The sequence below is a fragment of the Hemiscyllium ocellatum genome, chromosome 14 (genome assembly GCF_020745735.1).
Source record: "Hemiscyllium ocellatum isolate sHemOce1 chromosome 14, sHemOce1.pat.X.cur, whole genome shotgun sequence".
Classification (NCBI taxonomy): domain Eukaryota; kingdom Metazoa; phylum Chordata; class Chondrichthyes; order Orectolobiformes; family Hemiscylliidae; genus Hemiscyllium; species Hemiscyllium ocellatum.
Genome location: NC_083414.1, coordinates 50,676,445 through 50,697,126, shown reverse-complemented (window position 1 = coordinate 50,697,126; position 20,682 = coordinate 50,676,445). Strand labels below are relative to the sequence as shown.

The window sequence follows — 20,682 nt, the reverse complement described above, 5'->3', positions numbered from 1 at the left end:
TCCAGTGAAGTCTACCAGCTGCCTCTTGACTAGTTGGAGGACAATTTGTTGCTAGACCAGTTGTTCCCTGACTCGCTTTTCTTTGATTAGACTTGGAAAATAAAATGCTACCACAGCCTGATAAAGGTTAACCTTTTAACTTTGACACTTTGCACAAAAAATATTATCGTATTTACATCTGACTTAAGTTTCAGACATATTTGAAATAGAATTTCAGTTATACAACTAAAGAAAAAAATGGAAACATACCGGAAGAAAGAGGCGTTGAGCAGCACATGGTTTAAATAGTTTTTTCCATTCCTGGGGTTTTCCTGCTAAAAAGGTGATTGGGTAGATATTATAGTCAACTTGCGACCTGAATGAAAACGGCCAAGCTTTAATCTGTTCAAATCAAAAATAAGACATTAAAATATAATATGCAGCATCTCAGTTTTGTTTTAAAGATGCTTAAGTAGAACGAAATTAATGCAGCTATATTCTGAAACTGTCTGAAAACTGACAGATAGCACAACGTCTGCAGAATAATGGTGCATCCACAACACATTGCAAACCAACAAATATACAATGATGAATTCTCAATTCACTACACACTTTCACTGTAGCAACCTACACTTTTCTTTAATGTTTTATTTCAAATTACTGCAGTAAATTACCAACATAAGTTCATGTTCAACTATATGGTCAAAAATAAATTGAGGAATTTCCCTTTTCTTTCCCTGAAGGTTAACTGAAGATGTGTACTTTCTAACTTGCACTAACAGTAAAAGTGTAGCACACACGAAATGTGCTACATATTCAAACAACAGTTCATCTCATTTGCATTGGAAACCAGATGTTCAAATAGTTTTCATTTCTGATTATTTGGTCAGCTGCAAAATATGCAAAATCTTATGAACTACAAAGTTCTTTGTGGGTTGGTTTCAAAAACTTCTGCTGAGATAATCACCGAGACGTAGCCTCAAGACTCACTGGCAGCTTTCTTCAAAGGAGCTGTTACTCATGATGATAGATCCAGTATTTTACATTGGGCTGCATAAAATGCAATTAACACTATAGATAGTCAGCTTATGGGATCGAAGTTAAAAAAGATTACCTAAAGAATTGTTACCTGATGAAGGAGCAGTGCTCTGAGAGCTAGTACTTCCAAATAACTTTGTTAGACTATAAGCTGGTGTTGTGTGATTTTTAAAATTGTCCTCCCCAGTCCAACATCGGTATCTCCACATCATCACTATCATATATGGCAGACCCAAATTTTTTTCATAAAAGAACAAATGACTGATATTTCTGATAATGTTCTGGATGAAATCAATGTCACACCCTGCACATAATTTACTTTTGATTATTGCTGTTGACTCCAGTTGCTGAGTTTCAACTGCAAAGCTTATATAAGAAAAGGAGCATGGAGTTTTCAGTAACCAAAGAAAATAAACAACTGGCTCCACAGGAATGATGATTATACACATTCCAATTCTTTACAAAAAGAATTTACTTGTTTTGAGGTTTGTTCCCATGTTCATGATCATCCACATTCCTGTTTCTGTTTATTTGCTAGATTTAAAGTCTCAAAATAACGATTTTTTTTCTCTCGAGAAAAATAAACTGCTGGCCTAATTTCATCAAAGGCTACTTTTTGGTTATCAGTGGCCCTTTCTTTTCTTTAACGTTTCAGTCCAAATCTTTCAAAGCTGTTAACATGAGCAGATTAGGGTTCTGTCTTTCCGTAGTCCCTCAGTAATTTTTGTCAAATTTGGATTTTAATTATTTTCTAATTAACCTGTTCAGAGACATTGTTACACACCTGTGGAGCGGGTGGGACTTGAACCAGGGGGCTATTGGCCCAGTGATATTACCACTGCATCACCACAGTCCCCTAAATTTGGAATCTAAGTATAATTCCTAATTTACAACAATTAACCAACATTCCCGCTTAACTGCACAGCCACTCCGAGGGTCTGAGCATGGTGGGTAATGTGCCATCGCTGTTTGCAGTATTGACTTTACCGCACACAGCTTTTGGAACTCTGCAAAATAATTTAGTGGGAACACTGCAACTGACCATGTGTACTACCCTTGCAATTTCAGAAACTCAACAACAATATTGTGCTTGAAGAATTTGGATTTCCTTCTCCAGGATTTCTTGTCCTTAAAGTTTTTGCACACAATAAACATCAACTATATCTACATTGTAAATCACAACCTATGAAACCTCTTTAGTTCACGTATCGGGACATATAAATAAGACCATTCTGGAGTTTTCAGCTATTTATTGCTTGTGCCAACTTTTTAAAGCTGTTTGCCAACTTTTGCCACTGTCGATTTTCAAATTTACAAATCAGATGCAGGAGAAAGCATTGGTGAGTAATATGAAGGAGTAGCTAAAGGGATTTTTAAAAACAGAGACAGCAAGAGAATAACTAGTGAAAGTGTAGGAACCTTTAAAGGACCATAGAAGTGCTCGTGGACCACCAAGATGTGGGCACAGTCTTTAATGAAGACTTGGCATCAGTCTTCACAATGGAAAAGGATAATGCAGGTACAGATATCAGCATGGAAAACTATGAAATAGTAAAAGAAATTAGCATGGAGGGAGAGACAATATTAGCAGCTTCAGCATCCTTAAAAGTGGTCAAACTCACAGGCATATACAAGGTGTACTCCAGACTGTTGAGGGACTCTAGCAGTAATTTTTAGATCCTCTGTAGCCACAGGTGAGGTGCCAGAGGACTACAGAACTGCTAACACTGTCCCATCATTTGAAAAAGGGAGGGAGATATATATCAGAAAATTATCGGCCAGTCAGTCTAACCTTGGTGATGGGGGAAGTTATTAGAAAGAAGCCTAAGGGACAGAATATATATCTGTATTTGGAGAGGTAGGGATTAATCAGGAATAATCGGCATGGGTTTGTTAAGGGAGGGGTGGTGATGGGTGGAGGGAACTTACAAAGTAACTGAGTGAGAATGTCATGCGAGATCCCTTTGGTGCTACCTCAGTTTGAGATCTATGGGATGAGGTGGGGAGAGTGTACTGACTGGTTTCATCTCTGAGCAGCTTGAGGTTTGCCTGGCTGAGTGCACAAGCTTCAAGAGGTCTCTGTCTCCCTGTATTTTCTATGTTTTTACATTGATTTTAGGAGGTGTATTGATGTCTTTTACACAAATATTTTTGAGGCATGTTGATGTCTCGAAGCATGGCTTGGTCAGGGATTATTGCAGTTGTGTACCTCTTGATTATCCAGAATATTTGATCAACCAACCCACTCCTGGTCCCATAGGTACCAGTTAATAAAAGGTGTCTGTATTCACTTGTGTTGCCATAGTCTCTAGGGCTGTGGGCCAAGAGCTGGAAAATGGAATGTATGCAGCCATTCTGTAAGTATGATGACCAGTACTGCATATAGTATTCTGGATGCGGTCGCACCAATATACTGTACAACTGAAGCATAACCTCCCTACTCTTTCATTCAATTCCCCTCACAATAAAATAAAACATTCTCCCTTTACAGTAAAACAGAACATTCTCTTACTGCCCTAATTACCTACTGTAGCTTCTGCAATTCGTGCAGGAGGACACCTGGGTCTTTTTGTGTCTCAGAGCTCCGCAACCTCATGTCATTTAGATAATTTTGTTTTGCCAAAACGATCAATTTCACACTTTTCCAAATTGTATTCAATTTACTAAATATCAAATGCGATCAAGACAAATCACACAAATTTCTTAGCTATTCAGTCCCCCCGCCCATGCCACTGACTTCAGTGTTAATGACATAAAAGGTCATTACATTTCATGGAACTTCACAAAAGGATTATAATTCTCAACTTCGCTGATCTAGCCTTGAAACTCCCTCTCAAGAACCACACCATCATGGATTGTCTCAACGGTTGCTCTATTCTGATTGATCAGCCTCTTTCTTAGGCCTTCATTCATCAGACTCTGAAACTACCCTTGATATTCACTCACAACATCTTAAAGGGAAAAACCAGTTAAAAAGCAATTAGTACTTGGAAATAAACATACTGGTTGCACTGGAGATCCATTTAAGGAGAGAAGACAAGTAAGTGCCACTAGCACGTTTTATTGGCTTTTTCTTCTGGGACAATTCGTTGCTGACAGCTATCTTCACTGGGCTAGTCCTGCTCCTGAGATTTTTCTCCCAAGCTCTAATCTTGTTCAGTTGTATCAAATAAAAACTGTCTGCAAGCTTTTCAAAACTCTCTCTCATCAGCATTCAAATATTAATATTCATTAGCTTCTTCCAAGCCCCTTATGACTTTTTCAGTACAACTTCAGCAAACTTCCCACTGTCTCAACTTCCCTAGGGCTCCTACTGAGCTCTGACTCCAACACTGGGGTATTGCTGCCTAATACTTCCAAGAACTTTTCTCCAAGTTCTAACCAGACAGAACCTTCCAACTGCTCTTGATTTCTCACTAAGCCCCTACACAGAATCTGTGCAGTTTTATTGTCCACCCAGCTGTACAGTTTACTGCAGCACTCCCAGCATGGCGTCTGTTCTATTTCTCACACTGTTTCTCACTGCCTGTTATCTTTGAACTTCGTTTCAATTACCCTCTAAGTTCCTGAGCGACCAATCAAAATCCTTGCACTAAACCACTTCCTGCTGCTGGGCAGAATTGAATACTGTCACGATTTGCTTCAATCATTCCTGTGGTAAAATGTTCCTTAGTCTTAACATGCCTGAGTGCAGACATTTCTTGAATTCCTTACCAGATTTCTTGCTGACTCTCTTATATTGAAGGTCCCTAGCATACACTTTCCCACAAGTAGAAACAAAATCTCTTTTTAGTGTTTGGTTATCTATTTTACTTCATGCAACCACCACGTAAATGCCAACTGTTTTCATTTACTCAAAAAAGCACCCTCTTCAACCACGGATAAGCACCTCACCTTCATAAGGGCAATTGTAACTGATGTGTCAAGTGACTTGATAGAGGCTTCTGCTGTCACACATCAAACATAAAATATCAAACGTCAAACATCTCCTGAACAACAGTGACACTATCAGTTTCTCATATCAATTGCCTTCTAAGGCTTTCCAGATTAGATCAAATGCTGAAGGGAAAACTGCAATACATTGTGGTCAGTCTGTCCTGGAGATCAACCCCATTTTGAATTGTATTAAGACTCTTACAAACTAATTTCAATTCAATCCTTCAGAGGAAACACAGCGAGGTGACCACCAACCCATTGGGCTGTAAGAAAGAAAGATCCATGCTCCAGCCAGTTCTCATCCTTTTTCAGCATTTAATATTTCCAAAAAGTGTTCAACACTCTGATCATGTGATGACACGTCATTTTATTTCAATATAGTTCTGCATTAGAAAACAATTCACACCATGCTTCATTTGGATCAATCCTGACTTAATAATTCAGGTCATCAGCTCTGCAGGCACTTTAATAATAAATATTTAGAATTTTCAAAAATTATGAACTGTTTCAGAAGTTGCAAACAATATTAAAACATTCATACTAACATTTATATATTGGCTAAATATTCCTCCCACTGGGCTACATTAATCCTGGATGTGTATGTAAGTTAGTTCATTTTATAGTGGTATTTAATATTTTAGCATATTAAATAATGAATGAACCGCAATAATGTTGTTGAAACCTCATCCATGCCTTTGTTACTTCTACATTGACTATTCTAATTCTATTCTAATACCTCGTGGGTCTTCCACATTCTGCCCATCATTAAATTAATGTCATTCAAAAGCCTGGTGCCCATGTCTTAACTTGCACCAAACTTTGTTCATCCATCACTCCTCTATTGCTTGCCAACTTGCATTGGTATCCAGTAAAGTAATATCTCCATTTTAAAATTCTTATCCTCATTTTCAAATTCTCAGATGGCCTCATTCCTCTTTTTCTCTGAAAGCTCCTGCAACCACACAATTCTCTGAAATATTTTGGCTCCACTAATTCTGGCCTAAGTTGTTGCTTTTATTAAGTGATGTAAGAATTTACTGTTTATGGTGGGCCAGATTTCGTTCAAAAGCAATAAGGTCAATGACCCTCTGTTTATGCACAAATCAGGCAGCAATATCAGACACGTGCAGATATGTAGTTACATGCAAAAATATGGAATCATTGATTCACACAGAAGGTTGTGATTTCAATCTGGAAACCTGAATACAAATTCTCTGCTGATGCTTCAGTATAGAGGGAGCACTGCAATGTCACAAGTTCAATTGTTTGATAATATGTTAAACCGTAAGCCCTTTTGCCCTGGATGCAAAAGTTTCCATGACTGCTTTTGAAAGAAATGCAGGAATGTTTCTCCACCCATGTCCTGTACAATATTTCCTCAACCAACATTAATACATAGAATATTTGGGTGTTACCACTGTTGTTGTAGGAGCTTGTTGTTTGTAAATTTCAGCCATTGCACATTACAACTCACTTGGCACAGTGGTTAGCACTGCTACCTCACAGCGCCAGGTTCGATTCCAGCCTCGGGCAATTGTCTATGTGGAGTTTGCACATTCTCCCTATGTCTGCGTGGGTTTCCTCCAGGTGCTCCGGTTTCCTCCCACAATCCAAAGATGTACAGGTCAGGTGAATTGGCCATAGTGTTACGTGTATTAGTCAGAGGAAAATGGGTCTGGGAGGGTTGGTGTGGACTTGTTGGGCCGAAGGGCTGTTTCCACATTGTAGGTAATCTCAACAGTAGTTACAGTTCAAAAGTAAGTCAATTCTAACATAGTTCTTTCGGGCTGAGAAACCACGCTGCAAGTGTTGCTTTCTCTGGATGAGATCAGTTATCCTAACACTGCCAGGGAATATTTAAAAAAGTACGTACGAATGCTGGAAGTTCGAAACAAAAACAGAATTTGATGGAGAATGTTCTGGAATCGAAACGTTAACTCTGCTTTCTCTCCACAGATGCTACCATATCTGCTGAACTTCTCCAGCAATTTCTGTTCTTATTTCAAACCAGGGATTAAATGGGGACTTTCCTGTTATAAATGTCACAGTAGCACAGTGTAAACACTTGCAATCACACAAAATAATAATTGAGTGAATGTCTGTTTATTCACACTGATCAACTTCCATCTGTTGAATATTCTGAAGCTGTATTATACAAACATCAATTAGTTACCAAGGTGCTTTTAAAAATATGGAGAACAATAGATTTTGATTCAGAAATACACTTTGCTGCATAATTAACTATAACAGCAGCAATAAACTGGCCAAAGCATTGAATTGTACTTCTGGTAAAGGAAACATCTGAACTACAAGAGGCCATTCATGTGGGATGCATCAATACATAAGTCATTAAACTATTAAATTAATTCAAATGAAATTCAGAGATACAAGCGCAGAGTCAGAAAATGTAAAGACAGTATGTGGGAGAATAGAAAGCAACCTGATTAAAGTAAGATGCAAAATAAAACAATGCTGGCGTAAATTTTCTGAGAAAAACAGTTGCACTATTTAGCGGATATAATATATATAAACACAGCACTTTTTTAACACCACAAATATCGTTCATTTGAAATACTTACACTAGTTTCAAATTGCGGTTGCAGAGCATCTTCAGCAAAAATATGGAATTTTATCTTATTTAAGGTGAAGAGAAGAACTGATTTTAACATGGTCATTGTTTCTTCAAGCCGGTCCCCACAAGCTACCACTGCTAAATGCATCCACTGTTCTCCCTGCCATGTATGGAGGCGAAACACTGGTTCGTTAGGAATTCTGAAGGGAAACAAAATATTGGAGCATATTGATCAATCAAAATCTAGCATTACTGCTTTCAAAATGTATAGTTCAGGCTTCTTCTTTCTTTCCTGACTTAGAACATAGAACAGTACAGAACAGTACAGTACAGACCCTTGATGTTGTGCCAACATTTTATTCAACTTGAAGATCACACTAACCTACATACACTTCATTTTATAATCATCCATATACCTATCCAAGAGTTGCTTAAATGTCCCTAATTCATCTGACTCTGCTACCACCGCTGGCAGGGCATTCCATGCACCCACTACTCTCGGTGTAAAGAATCTACCTCTGACATCTCCCCAAGAACTTTCTCCAATTACCTTAAGATTATGCCCCCTCCTGATATACATTTCCACCATGGAAAAAAGTCTCTGGCTATCCACTCTATCTATGCCTCTCATCATCTTGTACACCTTTATCAAGTCACCTCTCATCCTTCCTCACTCCAACAAGAATAGCCCTAGCTCCCTCAACCTTTCATCATAAGACGTGCCCTCCAGTCCAGGCAGCATCCTATTAAATCTCTTCTGCACCCTCTCTAAAGCTTCCATATCCTTCCAATAATGAGGCGACCAGAACTCAACATAGTTCTCTCACTGCCACTGATGGCAGACAGTTATTAACATGTTCAAAAACTCTCCGACATTTCAGAGGGGGTGTATGTATGGACACCAATCCCAAACCACATCAGGTTTTTATGGATCTGTCAATATCAAAAATGGTCACATATTTTTCTACATCTGCTCTTCTTTGTTTTATTGAAAAATGAACAATTTTTTTTATCTAAAACTTAAAGTTGGACAGTTTTATCCACATAAATTGCCAGCTAAACTGTTCAGAGAATCCGAGGATTTACAGCACAGGACAAGTCCATTTGTCTAATATGCAGCTTTAAAACAGCTCTTCAGTTTGACACATCTCCCTAACCTCCACCCTGGGCTGTGCATTTTTTTTACCTGTCACTGTACATTTTTTTAGTGAAAGAGATGGAAGTGGTTGGGTCAGAGATACAGGTTTTTCATCAGTCAAAAGGTTTTAAGGGATAAGGGGCAAAAAGTAAACAATGTAGAGTTAGGTCACAGATAAACCTCATGGAGGAATAAATTTGAATGGCTAATTGGCCAATCCTGTTCTCATTCACACTCTCACATAACCAATTCACGACTTCCTCAGCAACAGGTCTGACAAAAAATGAAAAAAAATTATAAATGCCAAAGGAAAAGTTCTTCCAAGAAATGTGATGGAGGCAAAAAACTCCATGGTCATTCAGGAAGCAGTGATGGGAAACAGGAAGCTACTGCAGGTGACTGGCCAAATGTTATCCTTACTCATAAACTGTTAATTGTTAACCTGATCAAAGATAAGGATCAGGTGAAATGGTTATGGAATTGGTAGATGAGAGTACACAGAAGTACAGTGTGTGAGTAAAAGAAAATCTACCATGAGTTGATGTGAACTAGAAGTTATCCACAGATAACAGAAAAAAGTGAGGACTGCAGATGCTGGAGATCAGAGCTGAAAATGTGTTGCTGGAAAAGCGCAGCAGGTCAGGCAGCATGCAAGGAGCAGGAGAATCGACGTTTCGGGCATTAGCCTGAAGAAGGGCTCATGCCCGAAACATCGATTCTCTTGCTCCTTGGATGCTGCCTGACCTGCTGCGCTTTTCCAGCAACACATTTTCAGCACAGATAACAGAAAACAGGATGTGATGTTAATGCCAATGTATCCTCTCACTTGCCATCCATAAACTTCCTTTCATATTGCTTTATTTTGTTTTAAAGGCAATACTGATGCCTGCATAATAAAATACTAGTCTGGAATATCTCAGGCTCCGAGTGCCTAGGCTTCTTGCTCTTTATCTCAAAATAAGGTTCTGTAGCACTTAATTTACTGTAAAACTCCTTTCTTTTTATCTGCAAAAAATGGATTATCAAATATAGCTCTCTAGTGTAGTGTCTGAGACCTGTCTCTTCACATACACATTCTAAACTGGTGTCTTGTCTCTTACTGGTGGCAGAATCACATCATCGGTTACACTGCCATGGTTTATGTGACTCTCATTCTATCACATCACTCTGCCAAAGTTTCTCTTTAGAAGTAAACAACTGGATTAATAGGTAATAGTTATTTATTTATGTTGGCTTTGTAATTATTTGCAGTGAGCTGTCAGACAATATGTGGTTGTTTGACTTTGCGTTCCTTATAGATACTTGAACAAGCTAAGAATAAAGAGCTGCAGACCATGAACAAGCAGATGGGACTGGTTAAGAATAGCATCATGATCGCAAGGTTTGTGAAGGTTTGTAGCTCAGGTTGAGGTAAGGGTGGTTCACCAAGGAGGAAGAAACTGACAACAAACTCGCATTTCTGAACGTCACAGTAGAAAGAAAGGACAAGGTAGAATTAAAAACCTACGTAGACAAAAAACCGACAAACACTGACCAAATACTCAACTACACCAGCAACCATCTCAACACACACAAACGAAGCTGTATCAGAACACTATTCTAACGAGCCACCACACACTGCAGCACAGACGAACTTCGAAAAACAGAGGAGAACCACCTATACAATGTATTCAAGAAGAACGGATACTCAGAAAACACAGTGCGCAGATTTCTCAAGAACAAACCACGACAAGCAGACAAAACACAGCCAGAAACCCTAACCACCTTACCATATATCAAAGAAGTTTCAGAAATGACAGCCAGACTACTAAGACCCCTCGGAATCCTAGTAGCACACAAACCCACCAACACTCTCAAACAAAAATTAACAAACTTAAAAGACCCAGTACAACCCATGGACAAAACCAACATCATCTATTAAATTCCATGCAAGGACTGCCACAAACACTACGTAGGACAAACAGGAAGAAAGTTAGCCACCAGGATACATGAGCACCAGCTAGCCACAAAAATACACGACCCCCTCTCCCCCATAGCCCTACACACGGATGAAAAAAAACCCACCATTTCGACTGGGACAACACATCTATCCTGGGACAGGCTAAGCAAAGACATGCCAGAGAATTCCTAGAGGCCTGGCACTCCAACCATAACGCCATAAACAAGCACATAGATCTAGATGCCATCTATCAACCCCTCAGAAAATGAACAGGAAATGACATCACCACAAACGCCAGGAACCCCATCCAGGAGAAAGATATAAATAGAAAGCAGGAGACAACAGCTTCGCTTCACTTGGAGGTCACCACTGATGATGTTACCTAGCCAGGTAATGAAACGTCTGGATATCAAACCTACAGCTCAGCGAGCAAACCTACACCCTAAGCATCATGATCGGCACAAACATGTTCGGCTGAAGGTAAAAACAAGGACTGCAGATGCTAGAAACCAGAGTGTGGATTAGAGTGGTGCTGGAAAAGCACAGCAGGTCAGGCAGCATCCGAGGAGCAGGAAAATCGATGTTTCGGGCAAAAGCCCTTCATCTATGTTAGGCTGAAGAGCCTGTTCCTGTGCTGTACAGTGCCATATTAGTAACGACAAAACTGAGCTAGCTGAACTAGCAGGCAAAGAACACATCCTTAGAACCCGGAGCAGTGCTAAGAATACATTCAAACAAACGGAATCTGAAATTCTTCCAATTCAAGAATAAAACCGGAAATATTTTCCAAGTCTGGAGAGAATATTAGAAAATAAATTCAAAGCCAAAGAGAAATGCTTCCACCCAGAAAATCTCTGTGCACACCTGAGGATGTTAGCAGAGGAATTCAACTGGTGATTCCAAGAATTCGATGTGATGGAACTTTTTGGCATTTTAGTTTCAAATCCGTTTCTTGAAGTATACATTAGTGGGCTAGTTATCAAATTCCATCAGGTCTTTGATTTACAAAGTAGCGGAGTTCATGTGGAGTAAATTACTAATTGAAATGACACTGAGCTGAAAGTCAGATCAAGGGATAGTGATTTTAAAGGATTCAAACAGTGTAAATGACCACTTCTAGCATCTAGTGGTTGAAAGTGAAAGTTTACGTTGACTCCACATACCTCCATGAAACAGTCTTCTTCCAAATGATGAAAATCAAATCCCAGTATTAAACCCACCTCACGTACACATTTGAAGACTTGAATATGACAAGCATTTCAAAACACAACTCAGACTTCAAGGCACTGGCAGATAATGTACAGTCACAGATGCCTTTGTGAGACTTGGTGAATAGTGGACAAATTGAATAATATATCATATATTTTAATTTATACCATATAAATTTAAAATCAACTTTTTATTCTACATTTTCCAGGGGTGCACTTTTTTGCTGCACTTAGGATACCTAGATATCCCCTTTTGAGGTTCTGTAGGATTTAGCTTTGCATTTACTTGGTATAACCATTGTACAGTCATACACCAATAATTCATTTCCTATCGACCAGTATTACTACTGCCTATGATACCTTTTCACTAATAGATCTGCTAGACTATAGTTTAATGATTCTTGGAAACAATTTTCTGACCTTTGTGCACGCTTTATCAGATCTTATGAGCTGCACAAATTTCTCTAAAATTTCCCTCAGTTGCTGGTAATTGATATTGATATTGCCAGAGAACAAGATTTTACTTCTTTGACTAGAATAAGATCTTCTTTTCCACCTCAGTCCACTATTGGACCTAACTGCGTATTTACTGTTACTTGCACCCTACCTGAAACAAAAATATATTTCATTTGAAATATAAACTGGAAAACAGAAGTTTGAATTGTTGTGTTGCAGAGAATGAACCAGTTTTTTAAAAATATAACTTGAAGGATAAGTGGAACTGTGTGGAGTTCATTCATTGGTTACATAACAGCATGAAATTTTTGGAAAGGTTGGATTTGATACTTTATTGAAACTAACTGGCGCAAGGTACTTTTGGTTGAAAACAAATGCCCAGCAAAAGCTTTTGGTGCAGATTTAAATTCTGGCTTGTCACATAACTGAGAAAAGGGAATAGCAATAGTCAGGGCTGTGAAAGTGTACAGCAAAGACCGATCTCTCTCTCTTTCTCTCTCGTTGTTTCTCTCTCTGTCTCTCTCTCACCCATGGAATGGAAGAAAGCCCGCATTAAATGATGTTGAAAAGAAACAGTTCAAAATCAAAAAAGATCTAGGTCCAACTGACCAGCTACAAAATTGAGGATCACCTCAATTGACAACACCATGATATAATTGCCAAAACCCAAAATAGAATTGTTCAAAAGTCATGTCATTCACCTTATGTTTTAGACTCCAGTTGTAAAGACTTTGTTCCTCTTTCACTATATTTTCCCTCTACAATATTTTTGCTAAATTGTTTGTCTTGTCTGTCTTATCTGCCCTATTTATGAATGAATATGTGATGACTGGATGAAGAAAGGTAGGTATAATTTTTATTTACGTATTAGTTATTGATAATCTAATTTTGCCACTTGTTAAAAGAAAAGCTTGTTATAATAAATAACCGTTGCTTTTTTGATAATTGATGAAACTTGGTATGAACATGTTTTTATTTGAGATAGGGATCACAGTGAGGCAAATTAACCACCCTTGAGATTATATTGATATTTTAAACTTGTGGCAACTTAGACTTATGGAACAGGGGGACTTGTTTCCTACATACTCTTCTTTCAGAGTTGTGATAGTATTGAATTGGCTAAAGTCTGCATTTTCATATGGGTAGACACATATTTGAGATTTCTAGTCATTGCAAGAGTTGTGCTAAAGGCTTGTGATCCAATTCAATCGAAAGCTTTAGTCCCATAAGATACTGTCAACCTTTCACACTCCCATTAATTGTTAACACTCCCTTCTCTATGGCTGTCAACCTCCACTAGTCTCTGTTAAAACACTTGACATAAAATAAATTTTGTTTTAGAGTTCTGTCTGTTTGTGCTTGAATAAGGACTGCTGCTAATGCTGTATTGGTGAGGCATCTGCAGCTACTATGGCGAATACGCCTGAATTGTGTTATACAAAAACATCAAGAGAAAATAACTACTCTTTACTCTTTTCAAAAGCTAGTCTGTTTCTGACTCCTTATGGGTTGTGTGAAACTGGCTAAGTTTTGAATTAACATTCCTACTTGATTCATTATGTTTAAGAAGAGCCACACATAATTTATATACTGTGGTACCAGAAAAACACTGATGACACTCACCTTCCTTGGAACAACTGTGATGTTTTGTTCTTAGATAATCTTTCCTAGAACTGTAACTGTCATTCAAGAGAATTGGCATTTCTCGTTTAGTGTGAAGTCCGCATTCTGTCATAACTTAAACACATCCCTGACCCTATGTTAATGCTTCCTCTTCATGTCATCATGCACTCGGATGTCATCCATTTGGCGAGTGGTTCTTTCTTTCTTTTCTAGGATACTAGATATCGCTTTTGGGAATAATCTCTGGTGCAGAGGAGGTCCCAAACGGTATAGAAGGCAAAACTGCCCCAATGGTGTAACAAATGTCCTCAGCAATCTTGACAATTTGTCTAATGGCATTCAGTTTTCTGCAAAACTTACTTGTTGCCAAACTATCATTGGTGAATTAAATAGGATGAATTTCCCTCCTTACTCCTTTATTTAACAAAGTGAGATCCACACACAATCTTAGTTCTCCACTGTCTTGGGAATAATTATTAGTCCTGAGCACTACTGTGTAGGTCCTGTCACTGGAGATATGATGCACCCCCACCCTGCCTTTCGAACATGTTGTTAAACTGAGATTTTACTTTTTCCAACAAAGAATTAAGAACTTTAAGGGGAGTGTACAAGCAGATGGACTGAGCATCTTATTGCAGCGTCATGATGCTCTGCCTTCTGGTGGCCGAAATCTTTGAATACCTATGGAATGCTCTCCCACCTTCATTCTGAAGAACTGTATCCACTCTCTGTAATAGACCTCAATGAATTGCTGCTGAACAATGGGGTATTCTGATTCCTTCGTATATAGAATGTTTGTTGACATTTAGCCCTCTGTTGCAATATTTCATTGTGAATTTCTCATGCATTGGAAAATCACTGCCTCCTGCACTTGGGCAGTTTATGCTTGTTCGTCTGATTCTCACAGAAGTCAACCTGACAGCGCCTGTGTCAAGTCTGTATTCTGTTTCAAAGGATTGCTCCTTTACGTTGCTGGTCTAGAATCTTTTGATCTCCCTACGAATGTTGTCCTCAGCTCTTGTTCAGTACCTTTAAATGCTTGAACTTTTTCCATTTCCTTTTCTGTGGAAATTATGTTTTTTGCAGGTGATGAAGGTGCCATTAATTTACAACAATCATTAGTTTCCCAACTGGCCAAATTTATCACATTCAGCTCCCCATTCTGGAGGTTTGTAATGTTCGTAAGTTTCTTTGGGGCCACATGGTTTATTATGTTTATCCTTAGTCTTTTGCCATTTATGCTGGCTTTCAGGATAGTGACAATTCCCCTATGTATCCAACCATGTCAGAAGAATTCTCAATGTTTCCTTACAGTAATGACTGATTTTGGGCCCTGATGTCTGCTGGCAAAATGAATTGGATTAACTGTTCCAAAGTTAAATCTTTCACAGATTGAAGAAAGTCAGAGAGTCTGTAATCATTACAAGGGATGAGGATTTATCTATGCAATTTCTAATTACTTCATTCCTCAAAGCTCCACACTAGCAATATCCTGGTAGTCAAGAAAATCCATCAAAAAGGCTCCTAATGATTCTCCCAGATGCTGACATTGCTATCAATAAATCTTTTTTGGGTTCAAAGCATGCATCGTATTCCAGAGTACCTTGTTTTGCACTTTGTCTTACCAGAACATGATTAGCTATTGGAGCTACATCATATAAAAATGTGCTGACTTGTTGACGCTGTTTCTTTGGGAGAAAATCTGAATTCATTCATCTGAAACTGCTGCTTCCACAGCTGTCAGTTCTGACTTGCTGTGGGCCTTTTGTGTTATCAGATTAATGAGGTCAGCCAAGTCTGCTCGCAGTGCAGTCACTACGGATTATCGTGCCTGACTGACCTGTGTGAGCTCTTGGGCTTTTCTGTCGTGCTGTCAAAGTACTTGAATTCCACATCTTTACCTTCCAGACCTTGATCAATTAGGGTTCCTTTTGGCACCCTTCAGAATCTTCTTCTTCTGTAGCCCTGTAACTGAAGTCCTCTGAGGCCTTTACCTTGCACATAGAATCTTCCTTTTCTCCAGTTTTTTTTCCCCAAAGTTAACTTCTAGTCCTGCATGCTTTTTATTCAGCTGCTCCTACATAGTCTTTTGATGCTCTACACAGACGTAGGAGCTTCCATTTTCAGCTGTGTACCTTGAACTCGGTTTTAATTTCAGATTCTGACTGTGACGTTCTTTCTCCCTAGCTGCCAAAATGCTTTGTCTTGTGCTTTAAACCAATACAGTTATCTGAACATTGAGAAACAGTCTGGAGTATTTCAGGTAATGCATGCTTGCACATGCACTGTCCCTGAGAGTGTTCGTTCGTTATCACTACATAAAACTCTTCAACTTATTATTTACTCTCACAGTCCTTTAACTACACAGTGGGTTGTCAATACACCTCTCAAGTGCAACATCTAAGACTCCCTCCTCACAAGCTCATTCAAGACTAGTGTATATTGTCTTACTGATGGCGCAGTCATGTGATCCTTCAGATCGTCATAATTTACATGAATCTCAATGTTCCACAAATATCATGCAATGACTGTAAGTGCCAGGAAACAAGAGAGCAGCAAGATTGAAAAGTTAATTGGGTGTGCATTTTGTGAGTAAAATATACACAGAATAGTTTAATAATTTCTGTTAATATCAGACATTACCAACAAGCAAAATTCACAGTGACAACCCATCACAAAGGCAGCATCTTTCCTGTTAAAAAAAAGGTACCGATCATTGTAATCCTCACTGAATGTGGGAATATTAAACCGAAGGCAGAAATAAATCAGGTCCAAGTGGCTTGCACTGATCAACAATCATTGAAATATTAAAACTTTCAGGGGTGTTTCTGATACACCAGGGCACCTTTTAAAGACAATAAATTCAGAGTGAAATCATGGAGAAAGATGTTGTGATAATTAGTGACTCATTTAAATACCCAAATCGTTGCTGGTTAATGGAACAGGAAAAAGCCAGAAAGAGAGCTCGACTGTCAGCAAGCGTTAATTAATTATCGATCATCACTTTCTACAGCAAACAGGATGGTAAAGAATATCAATGAAAATCCTATAAAGAGCAACTTGCAAGTTTCTGAGAGATACCTTGCTGGCTTGCTATGACTATGAGGAGTTAAGGGCCACTTTTACAGGAAATTCAGAGAACCTTTCTGAGTGTGTTTACAAAACTGGCCACAGGCTCCTTTATGCTACTCCAAAGAAATGTCCTCGTCAGGGAATAAAACAGAGTCATAGAGATGTACAGCATGGAAACAGACCCTTCGGTCTCACCCGTTCATGTTGACCAGATATCCTAAACTAATCTCGTAACATTTGCCAGCACTTGGCCCAGATTCCTTTAAACCCTTCCTATTCATATACCCATCCAGATGGATTTTAAATGTTGTAATTGTACCAGCCTCCACCATTTCCTCCGGCAACTCATTCCATACACAAACTATCCTCTGCATGAAAAAAATGCACAAGATTTCACCGATACAATAATGGACTTAGCTGAAAATGTGTTGCTGGAAAAGCACAGCAGGTCAGGCAGCATCCAAGGAGCAGGAGAATCGATGTTTCGGGCATGAGCCCTTCTTCAACAATGAGCTGAAGAAGGGCTCATGCCTGAAACGTCGATTTTCCTGCTCCTTGGATGCTGCCTGACCTGCTGTGCTTTTCCAGCGACACATTTTCAGCTCTGATCTCCAGCATCTGCAGTCGTCACTTTTTACATAATGGCCTTAATCAGCTAATTGGCATCTTCTCATTTTTTTCATTATGCAGTCCTGATGAGAGAGAATTAGTTCAATCAAAATTCAGTTATTAGATACAATTTCAGGAATTCATGTGTTTATTTTATTCATACTGAAGTTGTTACAATAAACCAGATAGTGTGACAGACATCCTTGGGAAACTGCAATGGGCCAGGTTTTCACCAGCTTTATAGCAACAGGAGAAGGCAGGATGGTTCGTAAAATTATTTACACTGTATTGGGTCCAGGCTGGACTTAGTCCTGAACGTTACATTCCTGCCTGCACATTTTACAAGATGCAGACACTGGGACAGATCAATAAAGGACATAATGGTGGAGAAGAGATCATAAGTTCATGAAATAGCCACTTAGTTAGAATTTTATATTTTTTATGATTTTACTTGATTTTATTTAGAACATATATTAACTGGTTGGGCAAAGCCAACAAGAAAGGCTGATCATGTTTAACAAAGCTACTGGAGTTTATTTTGGGGGGGGAGGGGCACACAGTTTAAAGTAGAATACATAAGGGAGAAGCAGTGGATGCTTTTAGATTTTAGGAAGTCTTTTGATAAGGTTCCTCAGAAGAGATTAGTGTGCAAAGTTAAAGTACACTGGATAGTTGGTAATTTATTGAGATACATTGAGAATTGGTTGACAGACAGGAAACAAATAAATGGGTCTTTTTCCAAGTGGCAGGCAGTGCCTCATGGGGTACTGTGAGGATCAGTGCTTGGGTCCCGGCTATTCCCAACATATAAAAGTTCCGGGATGAGGGAATCAAATACAACATTTCCAAGTTTGCTGATGATAAATCTGGATGGGATTGTGGATTGTGAATTGTGGACAGGGTACAACAAGGCTTCAAGATAATTTAGACAAAGATGAGTGTGTGGGTAAACATATATCAGAAGAAATATAACATGGCTAAATGTGAAGTTATATACTTTTATATGAAAATCAGAAGAGTATTATTGAGACCAGTGAGCCTTACATCTGTTGTAGTAAAAGTTTTGGAAAGGATTAAAAGAGATAGAAATTATAATCATCTAGCAAGCAACAATTTGATTGCAGATAGTCAACATGAATTTGTCAAGGCAGGTCATGTCTCACAAACCTCATTGAGTTTTTTTGAGAAGGTGACCAAGCATGTGGCTGAGAGTAAGGCAGTTGACATGGTATACATGGACTTCAGTAAAGCCTTTGATAAGGTTCCACGTGGTAGGTTGTTGGAGAAAATGCAGAGGAATGGGATTAAGAGTGATTTAGCAATTTGGATTAGAAACTGGCTTTCTGTAAGAAGGCAGCGAGTGGTGACTGATGGAAAATATTCAGCTTGGAGTCCGGTTACTGGTGGTATGCCACAAAGATCTGTCTTGGGACCACTGCTGTTTGTCATTTTTATAAATGACTTAGATACTGGCATAAGTGGATGCGTAAGTAAGTTTGCAGATGACACTAAAGTCGGCAGAGTAGCGAACAGTGTGGAGGAATGTTACAGGTTGCAGGGGGACTTGGATAAACTGCAGTATTGGGCTGAAAGGTGGCAAATGGAGTTCAATGCAGGTAAATGTGAGGTGATTCATTTTGGGAAGAATATCAGGAAGGCAGAGTACTGGGTCAATAGAAAAATTCTTGGAAGTGTGGATGTGCAAAGGAATCTTGAAATCCATGTACATAGATCCCTGAAAGTTGCCATGCAGGTTGATAGTGCTATTAGGAAGGTTTGCAGTGTGTTAGGTTTTATTGGCAGAGGGATTGTGTTCCAGAGCTGTAATGTCATACTGCAACTAGACAATATGCTAGTGCAGCAGCACTTGGAATACTGTGAACAGTTCTGGTCATGTCATTACAGGAAGGATATGGAAGCATTGGAAAAGGTGCAGAGGAGATTTAACAGGATGTTGCCTGGTCTGGAGGGAAGGCCTTAGGAGGAAAGGCTGAGAAACTTGGGTCCATTCTCATTGGAAAGAAGAAGGCTAAGAGGGGATTTGATAGAGACATACAAGATGATCAGAGGATTAGACAGTGAAGGCCTTTTTCTGAGGATGATGATGACATCAGCTTGTACGAGGAGACATAAATACAAATTGAGGGGTGATAGATTTAAGACAGATGTCAGAAGCAGAGGCAGGTAGTTTACTCAGAGATTCCAATGTAGTTAGGATTAGAGTGGTGCTGGAAAAACACAGCAGGTCAGGCTGCATCCGACGAGCAGGGAAGTGGATGTTTTGGGCAAAAGCCCTTCATCAGGAATAGAGGCAGGGTGCCTGCAGAGTCAATTCCTGATGAAGGGCTTTTGCCCAAAACATCGACTTTCCTGCTCCTCGGATGCTGCCTGACCTGCTGTGCTTTTCCAGCACCACTCTAATCTAGACTCTGGTTTCCAGGAAAAGCGCAGCAGGTCAGGCAGCATCCAAGGAACAGGAAGTTCGACGTTTCGGGCATAAGCCCTTCATCAGGGTTCTGATGAAGGGCTTATGCCCGAAATGTCGAATTTCCTGTTCCTTGGATGCTGCCTGACCTGCTGCGCTTTTCCAGCAACTCATTTTCAGCTCTGATCTCCAGCATCTGCAGACCTCACTATCTCCTCTGGTTTCCAGTATCGGCAGTCCTTGTTTTTCCCAAACTCAGCCACATTAGGTAGATTTAAACAATCCTTGGATAATCACATGGATGATGATGGGATAGTGTCGGGGGATGGGCTTAGATTAGTTCACAGGTTGGTGCAATATCGAGGGCCGAAGGGCCTGTTCTGCGCTGTATTATTCTATGTTTTATATTTTCTATGTTCGATTATTCAAATGGTAATTTTAGTTTTGAAGTGTGGATGTATAAAAGGATCCGGATGACTTTGTATACCAGTCAATGAGTTCGCCAATGAAAGTAGATAGGCAGGTGCAGCAAGCAATTACAAAGGCAAATGGTGTGTTGGCTGTCATAGCAAGATGTTTTGAGTTCAGAAGTAGGGATATCTTATGGCAGTTATACAGGGTCTTGGTGAGACCACACCTGGAGTATTGCACACAGTTTTGGACTCCCTACCATACCAGCTTTGGAGG

General features: G+C 39.3%; 1 protein-coding gene across 2 annotated transcripts in view; it reads right to left on the bottom strand.

Moving 5' to 3' along the window:
• gxylt2 (glucoside xylosyltransferase 2) overlaps positions 1-20,682 on the bottom strand; it is a 50,405-nt gene that overhangs the window by 23,505 nt on the left and 6,218 nt on the right. For both annotated transcript variants that reach the window (XM_060835219.1, XM_060835217.1), the window contains exons 2-3: positions 7,533-7,725; positions 250-381 (exon numbers count right to left, since the gene is read on the bottom strand). In XM_060835219.1, coding sequence (XP_060691202.1) covers positions 250-381; positions 7,533-7,725 — 325 coding nt within the window. The remainder of the gene's footprint in view (positions 1-249; positions 382-7,532; positions 7,726-20,682) is intronic.